Genomic DNA, 11,033 nt, shown 5'->3' on the forward strand with positions numbered 1-11,033 from the left:
CTACCTCAAAAAATAAATAAATGACTAAATTTATAAATGTGGTTTATACTTAAATCCTCTTAGAATTACTTTAGTTTACCAAGGCATATACTACTCAAGGATAATCAGGCTCTGGTTATGACTTTTTCTTTAAAGCCAAAGAGAGCGCCTAAGGCGGCCCCGAGGCCGGCGCAGCAGCTCCACTCATTCATTTGGAGCCACCGGCTGTGAAGAATCCAGAGCCTTTCCAGCCAGAGAGCAACACGTGGCCCCACTATAAAAACCGGGTCCTCTGAATCAAGCAAAGAAACTACCCTGAAGAGCCCAAGATCGTCATTCTTTCCTAGGAGACTGCCCGTCACCACCACTTTTTTTTTTTGAAAACTAATAAAATTGAAAAGCCGGAAGACGCGCGAAGCCATGTTTTCTGCACTCAGTGCCAGGGTGCCTAAACTCCGCTCGTGTCCGAAGAGGGAATGCAATTTTTGTTTTTTTGTTGTTGTTGCTTTGTTTTTTTGGAGGATGGGTTTCATAGCAGCTCAGGCTGACCTGGAATTGTAGTCTCAGGGTGGCCTCGAACTCCCTGTGATCCTCCTACCTCTGCCACCCGAGTGCTGGGATTAAAGGCGTGCGCCACCACGCCTGGCTGGAGAATAGTTCTTAAGATGCGCCCACTGGGTTCGGGGTTTCTACACGGTGCTCCGCAGGGGAAGAAACGGCATCCAGCCGTGAGAAGGGGTCTGGCCCGCTCAGCAACGCCTCTGTAAGGGATAGTCCCGAAGAACACCGGGTCTCGGCGAGTTCTCTGGGCCCTAGGGCCCACCACGTACGTGACAACAGCACCAGACCGGAAGATGCACCTTTCCAAACTGGCCCTTCGGCGGCCTTCTCAGCCGCCTGAACCCGCGCGCCCCCTTCAACCACACCCTCCCGCGCAGGCGCAGAGCCTGCCACAGGCCAGCTCGCTCCCGCTCGCCACCACCCCGCCCTCCTTCCGGGTGATACCAAGCCAGAGGACCCCTCCGAAGGCCCGAGAATGGTACCGTCCCTGGCCTCTGATTGGTAGACCGGAAGGAGGCGTGGCCTCTGAAGCCTGGTTCGGCGCGCCGGAGCCTGCAAGCCGCATTGCGAGCGGAGGAAGGAGCAGGCGCCATGGTGAGGAGTGGTTGTGGGTTGGTAGGCTCACGAAGGCCTTGGTGTGGTCCGTGTTCGGGTTCGGGTTCAATCCAAACCATTGGTTCTGGCCGGAGTTGGTTCTGGGAGCGGGACCAGCGAACTTCGGGCCCTAGCTCAGGGCGGCACGCTGACTCTGGTTCCAGGTTCTGCTGCACGTGCTGTTCGAACATGCGGTCGGCTACGCACTGCTGGCGCTCAAGGAAGTGGAGGAGATCAGCCTGCTGCTGCCGCAGGTAGGTGGGTCTGTGGCTCGCCCTCCCGCGGTCCAGCCTTTGGGGCCGCCAAGCCCGGCATGCACTGCGTGTTCCCACGTGGCCGGCCGGAGGGGGGCTGGGGGCCGGTGAACACTCTGGCCCTGGGGGTTTTATTCATGACTAGAAATTCTGGAAAAGGTTAGAAAATAGGCCTCGTAGGCTTAATTCCTACAGTAAAGAAGGGCACGGGCTGTGAGGCCCAGACATCCATAAGTTAACTCTGCCACTGATAACGACCCTACAGAGGTTAGATCGGAAGAAGTAAGCCATGCGACTTTCTTCCCACAGGTAGAGGAGTGTGTGCTCAACCTGGGCAAATTTCACAACATCGTTCGTCTCGTGGCCTTTTGTCCGTTTTCCTCATCCCAGGTTGCCTTGGAAAATGCCAATGCTGTGTCCGAAGGTGAGTTGATGTCATTTCTGTCCATACCTTTGCTGAGCAGTACTGGAGACGATTGTCTTCACAGTGCTTAATTACGTATTTCACATTTGTGCTATTGGACTTGAGTCCAGTTCCTCCGATGGTTGAACCAGGCTTTGCAGTGATGACTTGTAAATCTGTCAATCCCCTGACTAATCACTGATGTCTCCATGTCTCTGAGCAGTGCCTGAGAGGGTGGGATTCTCCCTCACATGAAGCACCCTTCAGTATGCTTAGTGGGGGTGCTCTTTGTCCCAAGGTGTTGTTCATGAGGACCTTCGCTTGCTCCTGGAAACATATTTGCCGTCTAAAAAGAAAAAAGTACTCCTGGGAGTTGGGGACCCCAAGATTGGTGCTGCTATACAAGAGGAGTTAGGGTACAACTGTCAGACTGGAGGTGTAATAGCTGAGATCCTTCGAGGTAAGCTAATTCCACCCATTTGTGACTCATTGGGGGTTTCAGAAACTTCTGAGGTCTTGCTTGCTTGGTGTCCATGCAGGCAGGAACTTGCTCAGCCCTTCCTTGCTCACAGTCCTCCTTCCTCTTAGGAGTTCGTCTGCACTTCCATAATCTTGTGAAGGGCCTAACTGATGTATCTGCTTGTAAAGCCCAGCTAGGGCTTGGACACAGCTATTCCCGTGCTAAAGTTAAGTTTAATGTGAACCGGGTGGATAACATGATCATCCAGTCCATCAGCCTCCTGGACCAGCTGGATAAAGACATCAATACCTTCTCTATGCGTGTCAGGTAAGGTGCAGGGGCCATTTATGACAGCAGACTCCAGGCTTAAAGTTTACTCAATTATTTATTATGTCCTGGGGTAAGGCCTGGCAGTTTGTGTACAGATGAGCCAAGCCTCCTACTGCTTACCACAGGCTGTGTGTTCTTATACTGACTGTATAGAAAGAGGAGGCAAAGGAAACCTAACCCCAAGTACACCCCAGCCTGAGCCACTGTGCCTGGTCTGTATTGTGAATGGGGAGACATGGAATTGACTTGAATCTGAATTGTTCCCATTTTTCTCCAGAGTAAAGCAGGCTTCATTGTTTGATACCTGGAATTGGGCCAGCTGATGATTATTGACTATGCCTCTTTGCAGGGAGTGGTATGGGTATCATTTTCCAGAACTGGTAAAGATCATCAATGACAATGCCACATACTGCCGCCTTGCCCAGTTCATTGGAAACCGCAAGGAGTTAAATGAGGAGAAGTTGGAGAAGCTGGAGGAGCTAACAATGGATGGGGCCAAGGCTAAGGCCATTCTGGATGCCTCGCGGTCCTCCATGGGTCAGTGCAGAGCCCAGCATCCTGCCTGAGGTATGGGACTCTGTATCTGATTCATTTGTTCACACTAGGTGTTTCCTAGGCATGGACATATCTGCTATCGACTTGATTAACATCGAGAGCTTCTCCAGTCGTGTGGTGTCTTTATCAGAGTACCGCCAGAGCCTACACACTTACCTGCGCTCCAAGATGAGCCAAGTAGCCCCCAGCCTGTCAGCCCTAATTGGGGAAGCGGTGCGTCATGGGGAACACAAAAAGGGGGAATATATTAAAAATGTTAGTGTTCTACACTGTTGTACTTCTGGCCCATCATGTCTAGTTTCAGTTGTATGAGGTTGGGGGGGGTTCAGGATTGTGAACTAGCAGGTCAGACTCACTTACCTGACTTGTTCCATGGATCTCTCTCCAGGTAGGTGCGCGTCTCATTGCACATGCTGGCAGCCTCACCAACCTGGCCAAGTACCCAGCATCCACAGTACAGATCCTTGGGGCTGAAAAGGCCCTGTTCAGGTACCAGTGAGGGCACCTGCCCATATCAGGTGCCACTACTTGTTTGGGGATCACAGTGATGGCTGACCAGGACTCCCTGACCTATACAGGCATCTGCTATGGGGGTGATGGCCAGTCCTGGTGTCTGAGTGATTCCTAGGGCCCAGCAAAGGGACCAAAAGGGACCAAGTCTCCAGGTCAGCGACATTGGATGCCTTCCCTCTTCTGCCTTTGGGAGATGCGGGTTGGCATGTGTTGGGTTAGAAAACTAAGTCCAGCCTGAGGCTGGAATGGGTGATTTGGGGGTATGTTGGCTAAGGATTGAAACGTCTAGCTTTAAACTGTTAATAAAATATTCTCATAGAGCCCTGAAGACAAGGGGTAACACACCAAAATATGGACTCATTTTCCACTCCACCTTCATCGGCCGAGCAGCCGCCAAGAACAAAGGACGCATCTCTCGATACCTGGCAAACAAATGCAGTATTGCATCACGAATTGATTGCTTCTCTGGTATGGATGGGAGTGTTGGCAGTTGAGAAAGGGGAAGGGCAGAAGTAAAGGCTCTATACCTTAGCTTCAACCATGATGGTGATATTTTTCGTCAACAGAGTTCATTTACTGAGTGTTGATACTTTGGGTCTGAGTGAAGCTGAGGGTAGAAAATGTGGGAGTAGAGTAGTTCTGGATTTGTCCCTTTGGGGTCACAACAGACTTTGCTTACACACATCTAGAGGTGCCCACAAGTGTATTTGGGGAGAAGCTTCGGGAACAAGTTGAGGAGCGGCTATCATTCTATGAGACTGGAGAGATTCCACGGAAGAATCTAGATGTCATGAAGGAAGCAGTGGTTCAGGTCAGTTATGTGTGCTTTGCTGGGTAGCTGAGATCCATAGTTACACTTTGGAGGTGATGAGCTGGCTTGGCCTGACTTTGGAATGAAGGCAAGAAAACTGATTTAATGAGCCTGATCCAACAAAAGTAGAAATGTGCCTGTGGCCAGGCAAGGGTCTCCCAGACTTTTCAGCACTTTTATTTTGCCAGGCAGAGGAAGCGGCTGCTGAGATCACCAGGAAACTGGAGAAACAGGAGAAGAAGCGCTTAAAGAAGGAAAAAAAGCGGCTGGCTGCACTGGCCCTGGCATCTTCAGAAAACAACAGTAGTACACCAGAAGAGTGTGAGGTCAGTAAGTCAGCCCTCTGAGAAAGATCCTGGCTTGTAGGATTCTTCAACAGAACAAAGGATTGTGCTGTGTCAAGCCATTACCTGGAACTTGGGCTTTTTGGACCAAAACATCTAAAACTACCTCTTGATTCTATAGGAACAAGATAGGTGCTGAGAGAACTTGATCAAGAGCCCAGAGAGCTGTTTGTAGCACATGCCCATTCCCTGGGCAAGTGTGCTCGGTCCTCGGCTACCTCCCAGGAGTCCTCAACCGGGGGTAGTGTGAATTCCTGCTCTCCTTGTTCTCGGAGTCAAAGGGGATATAGTGTCTGTCTCCCAATGGGGATGGGGGCAGGGAGGTCTCCAGAATGACAGTGCAGAACTGCCCGTCCAAGGGTTTTCATCTCATTAGTGATTCCATTCATGTCTCCTCCGATATAGGAAAAAGTGGTTTTTCTATAGGTTGCTTAGTGAGGCAAAGTCTCTTGCTCCTATTAGGAGCAGCTTTGAGTAGATTACCAGGCTGTACTCATAACAATTAGTCACTCCAGAAGCACTGGACAGTCTGTTCTTCTACCTGATTCTCATGGGGAGTGTGGATGTACACACCCTGATTAACACTGTTCTAACCCTGATCCCCTTTAGGAGACATGTGAAAAACCTAAAAAGAAAAAGAAACAAAAGCCCCAGGAGGTTCCTCAGGAAAATGGAATGGAAGATTCACCTGTCGTTCTTCCTAAGCCCAAGAAAAAGAAAGCTTTTTCCAAGGAGGAGTTGGTTAGTGACCCTGAGGAGGAGGCTAGTGGCAGCACCAGTCTTCCCAAGAGGAAAAAGTCGTCTAAGGAGGAAATGGTAAATGAACCAGAAGACACAGGCAAAAAGTGTGTCTCCAAGAAGAGAAAATTCTCTTCCACGGAGGAACTGATTAGCAGTGGGCCTGAAGAGGCTTCTGGCAGCAAGAGCAGCGCCAAAAAAAAGAAAAAGTCACAGAAAGCATCCCAGGAGTAGACTGGACATTACATGGGAGTAAGGGGCATGTCCCAAAGGTTATCTTGTACATCCCATGTCCTAACCCCAATAAAAACAAATTCACAAAACGTGGTGAGGCACATATTTATTGTTGAAACACTTTTACACACATGTTGGGTGGGCAGGATTTAAGAGGTGGGTAGAGCTGTAATGACAGCTTCAGTGAAGTCATGGCAAGTAGCGTAGCCACCCATATCAGAGGTTCGAACCTGTGGGGGGAAATTGTCATCATCCTGTGGCCTGGGCCCTGTCCCTAACACCCACCGCCCAGCAGCTTCCTAAGGAAACCAGACCCAGGACAACCTAGCCTCTGCTCAGAAAGCAATTATGGTCCACTGTTTCTTCCCTGGTCCACTGTACTGAAGGGATGTGTAGGAAGCATGGTCCTTGTGAAGTTGGAGGGAGTTAAGGGCTCTAGCCCCCATGGGGGTGCAGGTGGCCGATGACAGACTTGATGAAGTCAGTTGTGGTGCTGTAACCGCCCATGTCTCGAGTCCGCACCTACACCACCAGTGGCAAAACAGCCATGGGGAAGAAAAGAAAGCCCATGAAGGCTGGGATGAGGCAACAATGAAATATGAAATGGACCCAAGAAAAGGGACATGGTCAGAAGAGGCGATGCAGTGAAAATGGAAGGACAGCTAGGAGTATTGAGAGCTTTGTGCAGGCAGAATGGGAAGCTAAGCAGGCAGTGGGATGGGGAGACACTATCAGTAAGGATGTGGTTACCTTGGAAATGAGACCACGTGGGAAGGCATGGAGATGAAGGGATCACAAGCTTGGTGAAGCTAGTACCTCACCCTGCCTATTTGTAAGGTCTGCATTCAGATAGCCAAGAAAGGGGAAATGAATGGGTGGTACAGGAAAGAGGGAACTAAGATGATGAAGACCAAGAGGATGAAACAGCCAAGAGAAGGGAACAGCCCTGAGGTCAGAGCACATACTTAGAGGAAAGAAAACTCCCTTAAAGATTCCCCACAGAAAAGCAATGAGCCCTGATGCCACCTTCTTAAGCTCACCTTGCCAACTTTGATCACCTTCTTCACTGCATCTGCAATCATGCTGGAGTGATACTCAAGACTGTCAACATGGATGGTGAAAAGTTGAGACTCCACCCACACCACCTTCCCCTTGATTTTCCCACCTGTGCTCCCCCTTTACACACCCAAGCCTCTGCCCCGCCCCCCTCCAGCCTTCCATGACCTACTTGAGGTGCCGCAGCATGTTAGAGGCCGACAGCAGCATGGCTGTGGGATTGGCTATATTCCTACCCACTGCCTGGGCAAATGGGTGCCGGGCACCCTGTGGAAAGAGGAGCAAGGCCACAGTCACTGAGAGGATAAGCAGAAGCTGAGGTCCAGAAATAGCATGGCAGAGGAGGGCAAGCCAGGTTACTGAGGACGTGTATGAGTTGGGGAAGGAGAGAGCTAGGAGGGGTGGGACACTAGGATAGGTTAAGAATGAAAGCAGACCTGAGGTCAGAGAAAGTGTGTACAGATGTCTAAGAAAGTATTGCTCACCGTCTCAAAAACTGCATACTCTGAACTATAGCTCTCACCAGGGACCACACCAGCTCCTCCAACAAGGCCAGCAGCTAGATTGTCAATAATGTTCCCATATAGATTGGGCATCACAAGTACATCGAATTGGTAAGGATTCTGTACCAGCTAGGGAGTAAGATGTAGACATAAAGAAGTGACTCCCACTCCCTGTCCTCCCACTGCACCCTGAGAATGAAGATACAGAAAGGGCCTCACCTGCATGCAGCAATTGTCTATTATCATTGTCTCAAATTTGATTTTGGGATACAGTTCAGCAACTTCCTCACAGCACTGCAGGAACAGCCCGTCCCCAAGTTTCCTATTCATAGGGCAAAAAGAAAAAGATTAGCCAAGAGAATGCAGGGGCTACCTCTCTGGGAGCCATGCCACACAAAGCCCTGCCGCACATGATGTTGGCCTTGTGGACAGCTGTGACCTTGCTCCGCCCCTTCTTGGTAGCATAGTCAAAAGCAAACTTTGCAATCCGCTGGGACTTGGTTCGAGTGATAATCTTCAAGCACTCAATTACACCTCTCGCACTCTGGATGGAGAGGAAAAGAGAAATACCTGAGCTCCACTCCTCCCTCACCTCTATCCTTGCCCTCCCCAGATTCTGGGGCCTCACCTCATGTTCCAGAGAGCTATATTCCCCTTCTGTCTGCTCTCGAATGATCACCAGGTCTAGATTGTTGTGCCGAGTCTTGTACCCAGGAAGGGACTTCACGTGGACTACATTAGCAAATAAGTCCAACTTACGCCTGAGGGTGGACAGAACTATTAGCTCTGTGCTTGGTGCCCAGCACCCCTCTGAGCCAAGCATACCCATTACCCACCCACTTACCTCAGCCTCATGTCATAGGAGGCTAGTTCCCCCTTATACTCCATTGGGGTATGAATCTTTCCTGTGGAAATAAAGTATGGGGCAACTGTTGTTAGGCACATGATAAGCCCAAGGGAGCAGAGACCAGTGTCCACTCTCCCCAGGGACATAATACAACCCAGACTCCCATCTCCTCTTCTGACCAAATGTGACCCTTTATTGAGACCAAAAAAAAAAGTAAGATAGTTAAAATCAGAAAAATTTAGTCTACTGCTTTGGCTTTACTCACCATACTTTTTTTTTTTTTCATTTTTATCAAGAGTCTAAATTTAATAACAGGTCAAGAAACAATGCTAGGGGACTGATAACCTTCTTAGATGTTTCTGTGTCTACTTATTTGATACTTTCTCAGCCAGTACTTACTGAAAATCAACTATGTAAGACAATAGGAATAACAATCAAGACTCACTTGATCCATGTCTTCAGTGCATACACATTACATAGGACAGAGAAGACATAAAGCAGCATGGAAATGATATTGACTTTGTGCATAGGAGCACAGAAAATAGGATATAGCAGGAGGGGGTGGCACTTCAGTCAGTCCTTTGGTTAAGGGAGTAGAGCAGGTTGAACAATGAGGCCCCAAATGATGTTGTCCATGCTCTCTCCCAATAAGGTAAATGTGATCTTATTTGGAATAAGGCTCTTTGCAAAAGTAGTTAGAATTAAATCTTGACAGAAAATTGTCCTTAATTAGGGTGGGCACTAAATCCAATGGTAAATCTTTATTAGAGAAAAGAAGGAATGAAGGGAAGGGCATAAGAAGTCAGAGGCAGAGGCTAGAGAATTCTGTCTACAAATCAAGGAACACAAAAGGGAGGAACACACGAGGAAGGCAACGGGAACCAGGTTCTATTTCCACATAAAGGGATGCACAAGGTGGCACAATCGTTTGGCATTAGTTTGCAATGGCTAGAGGCCTTGGCGTACCCATCCTCTCCTCAAATAAATAAATAAATATTTTTTTAAGTAACATTTTGGGCAGAGGAAATAGCATAACTCAAGACAGTACACATATTTGGAAACCAATACAGTCCCATGTGATCACAGCACAGAACATATGTTTTATGGAAACCAAAGCAAAAAAATTATAAAGAACTGTCCAAAATTAGTATCAAAGATGTACTATGGTGATGGCTGGCGGAAGGGGAGGCAGGACTGGAAGCCAAAAAAAATAAATAATGAGAACAAAGTAGCGCAAGAGAAGACAACAGTCAGAACTGGCGCTCTGGAAATACGGTTCAAGATGTGATGATGCATAACGTAGCCTCGGCAGACACTGAACCTTTGGTACTTTCCTGCATAGGCCATTGGGTTCCTACTGAGAAAGAACAAATGCCCAAGAATCCCTCGAAAAGGTCAGGGAAGCCGGGCGTGGTGGCACATGTCTTTATTCCCAGCACTCGGGAGGCAGAAGTAGGAGGATTGCCTTGAGTTCGAGGTCACCCTGAGACTCTATAGTGAATTCCAGGTCAGCCTGGGCTACAGTGAAACCCTACCTCGAAAAACCCAAAAAGAAAAAGAAAAAAAAAAAAGAAAAGGTCAGGGAAGCTGATACTGTAGAGGCTTAAGAACACTACCTTTAAGTGACCTATGTATGGGCAGGGTAGCATGCATACCAATGATGGCAACTTTGTTCTCCTTCATAGAACTCAGCACCTGCTCCAGCTTCTCCTCAGAGGCCATGTTCTGCACCTCGCTCAGGTGGTGCTCCTGGAACTCCACCGGGACAGAGGCAGCCTGCAGGGGCAGGTTCCCCAAAATAGCACAGGATCAAGGTCAGTCAGGACTCTTCGACTTCCTCCATCCCCCTGCTGGCTGGCCGGCCCCCAGCAGACCCGTCACCTTGAACACCTCCTTGACGGCGTGCATGAGCTCGGGGCCCACGCCGTCTCCCGGCAGCATGGTCACAGGAAAGGCGCCCTCCACCCTCACGTCCTGGGCCTGCGAGCGGAGCCAGAGCAGGGCGGGAGCAAGCAGTGAGGAAGGGGCGGGCGGGGCCGGCGGGGGGCGCGGGCGGGGGGCGCGGGCGGGGGGCCCGAAGCCGGGCTGCGGCGTACCTGGCTCTGGGAAGCGGCGCTGGCAGACGCCGAGGTACTCAGACCCCTCCATGCCCCGGGGCTGCGGGCGGCGACCACCTACGAGCGGCAAGACAGGCCTAAGCCCCGACCTGACAGCGGACCCCAGCCCTGCGGCGACCGCGCCCGGCTTCGCCAGCGCCGGGACGAGGCCTCCGCGCGCCCGCCTGCCCTCTGCCCGGCGTGCCGGGCCCTCACCCGGGTCAGCCAGCGGACACCGCTCCGCGCCGCCATGTCCTGCGCTCGAGTCGGAACGGAAGTGACGCGAGGCGCCCGGCCGCCCGCCCGCTTTTAGCCTCGCCCTTCTCTGCGGGTGGAGGTCACGGCCCTCTGTTACCCGAAGGCTTTCTTCTCAGTTGTCTCGTTTTGTCTACGATGAAACCCCAACGCATGGCAATAAAGGAGAATATTGACTCACAGGAGGACCTCCGCTTAACAAGAGGTTGAGGTTTCTTAGGAATCTGTGTATAAATGTTTTTATGTCTATTATTTTAACAAGTGCTCAGTGACAGGCACTAAAGGCATTAGATGAACACCACACCCTGCGTGGAAGATGTGGCTTTGTACTCCTTCAGTCTCGTTGCTTTTATTTATGAAGTCTAATCGGTGTTTTAACTGTATCATCTTATTCTTTGCTGGAAACTGTTGTTTCCCTGACTGTGCTCCAGGTTTGAACTACCCAGGGAAGGCCAATAATTGGTGCCAGAAATTAGTTAAAATCACAGGTAGGGGGCTGG

General features: G+C 50.1%; 2 protein-coding genes and 5 non-coding genes across 9 annotated transcripts; 6 read left to right on the top strand and 1 right to left on the bottom strand.

Annotated features, from left to right (window-relative positions):
- Positions 1–1,066: 1,066 nt before the first annotated feature.
- Positions 1,067–5,865, top strand: Nop56 (NOP56 ribonucleoprotein). 2 transcript variants are annotated; one of them, XM_045156204.1, is made up of 12 exons: positions 1,067–1,134; positions 1,299–1,388; positions 1,698–1,812; positions 2,090–2,251; positions 2,380–2,578; positions 2,931–3,118; positions 3,198–3,349; positions 3,525–3,625; positions 3,969–4,117; positions 4,339–4,460; positions 4,649–4,786; positions 5,414–5,865. In XM_045156204.1, the coding sequence occupies exons 1-12, from the start codon at positions 1,132–1,134 to the stop codon at positions 5,774–5,776; spliced, it is 1,782 nt and encodes a 593-aa protein (XP_045012139.1). In that variant the 5' UTR covers positions 1,067–1,131; the 3' UTR covers positions 5,777–5,865. The 2 variants fall into 2 exon arrangements, with proteins under 2 accessions (XP_045012139.1, XP_045012140.1); XM_045156205.1 differs by having other exon boundaries at positions 4,926–5,436.
- On the top strand, positions 1,947–2,014 carry LOC123463258. The gene has a single exon (XR_006638845.1). It is a non-coding gene; the product is annotated as a small nucleolar RNA SNORD110 (small nucleolar RNA).
- LOC123463228 lies at positions 2,685–2,820 on the top strand. The gene has a single exon (XR_006638819.1). It is a non-coding gene; the product is annotated as a small nucleolar RNA SNORA51 (small nucleolar RNA).
- On the top strand, positions 3,674–3,759 carry LOC123463253. Its single transcript, XR_006638841.1, has one exon. It is a non-coding gene; the product is annotated as a small nucleolar RNA SNORD86 (small nucleolar RNA).
- LOC123463201 lies at positions 4,185–4,254 on the top strand. Its single transcript, XR_006638793.1, has one exon. It is a non-coding gene; the product is annotated as a small nucleolar RNA SNORD56 (small nucleolar RNA).
- LOC123463200 lies at positions 4,509–4,578 on the top strand. The gene has a single exon (XR_006638792.1). It is a non-coding gene; the product is annotated as a small nucleolar RNA SNORD57 (small nucleolar RNA).
- A 2-nt stretch (positions 5,866–5,867) lies between the features above and the next one.
- Positions 5,868–10,572, bottom strand: Idh3b (isocitrate dehydrogenase (NAD(+)) 3 non-catalytic subunit beta). 2 transcript variants are annotated; one of them, XM_045156208.1, is made up of 12 exons: positions 10,495–10,572; positions 10,279–10,356; positions 10,064–10,162; positions 9,838–9,958; positions 8,180–8,240; positions 7,964–8,096; positions 7,746–7,879; positions 7,555–7,657; positions 7,318–7,464; positions 7,005–7,099; positions 6,817–6,877; positions 5,868–6,006 (listed from the first exon to the last, which is right to left on the bottom strand). In XM_045156208.1, exons 1-12 carry the CDS (start codon positions 10,528–10,530, stop codon positions 5,926–5,928), a joined length of 1,149 nt encoding a protein of 382 aa, XP_045012143.1. In that variant the 5' UTR covers positions 10,531–10,572; the 3' UTR covers positions 5,868–5,925. The 2 variants fall into 2 exon arrangements, with proteins under 2 accessions (XP_045012143.1, XP_045012142.1); XM_045156207.1 differs by having other exon boundaries at positions 5,868–6,298; positions 10,495–10,571.
- Positions 10,573–11,033: the final 461 nt, after the last annotated feature.

Source organism: Jaculus jaculus, chromosome 8 (assembly GCF_020740685.1).
Source record: "Jaculus jaculus isolate mJacJac1 chromosome 8, mJacJac1.mat.Y.cur, whole genome shotgun sequence".
NCBI classification, from domain to species: Eukaryota; Metazoa; Chordata; class Mammalia; order Rodentia; family Dipodidae; genus Jaculus; species Jaculus jaculus.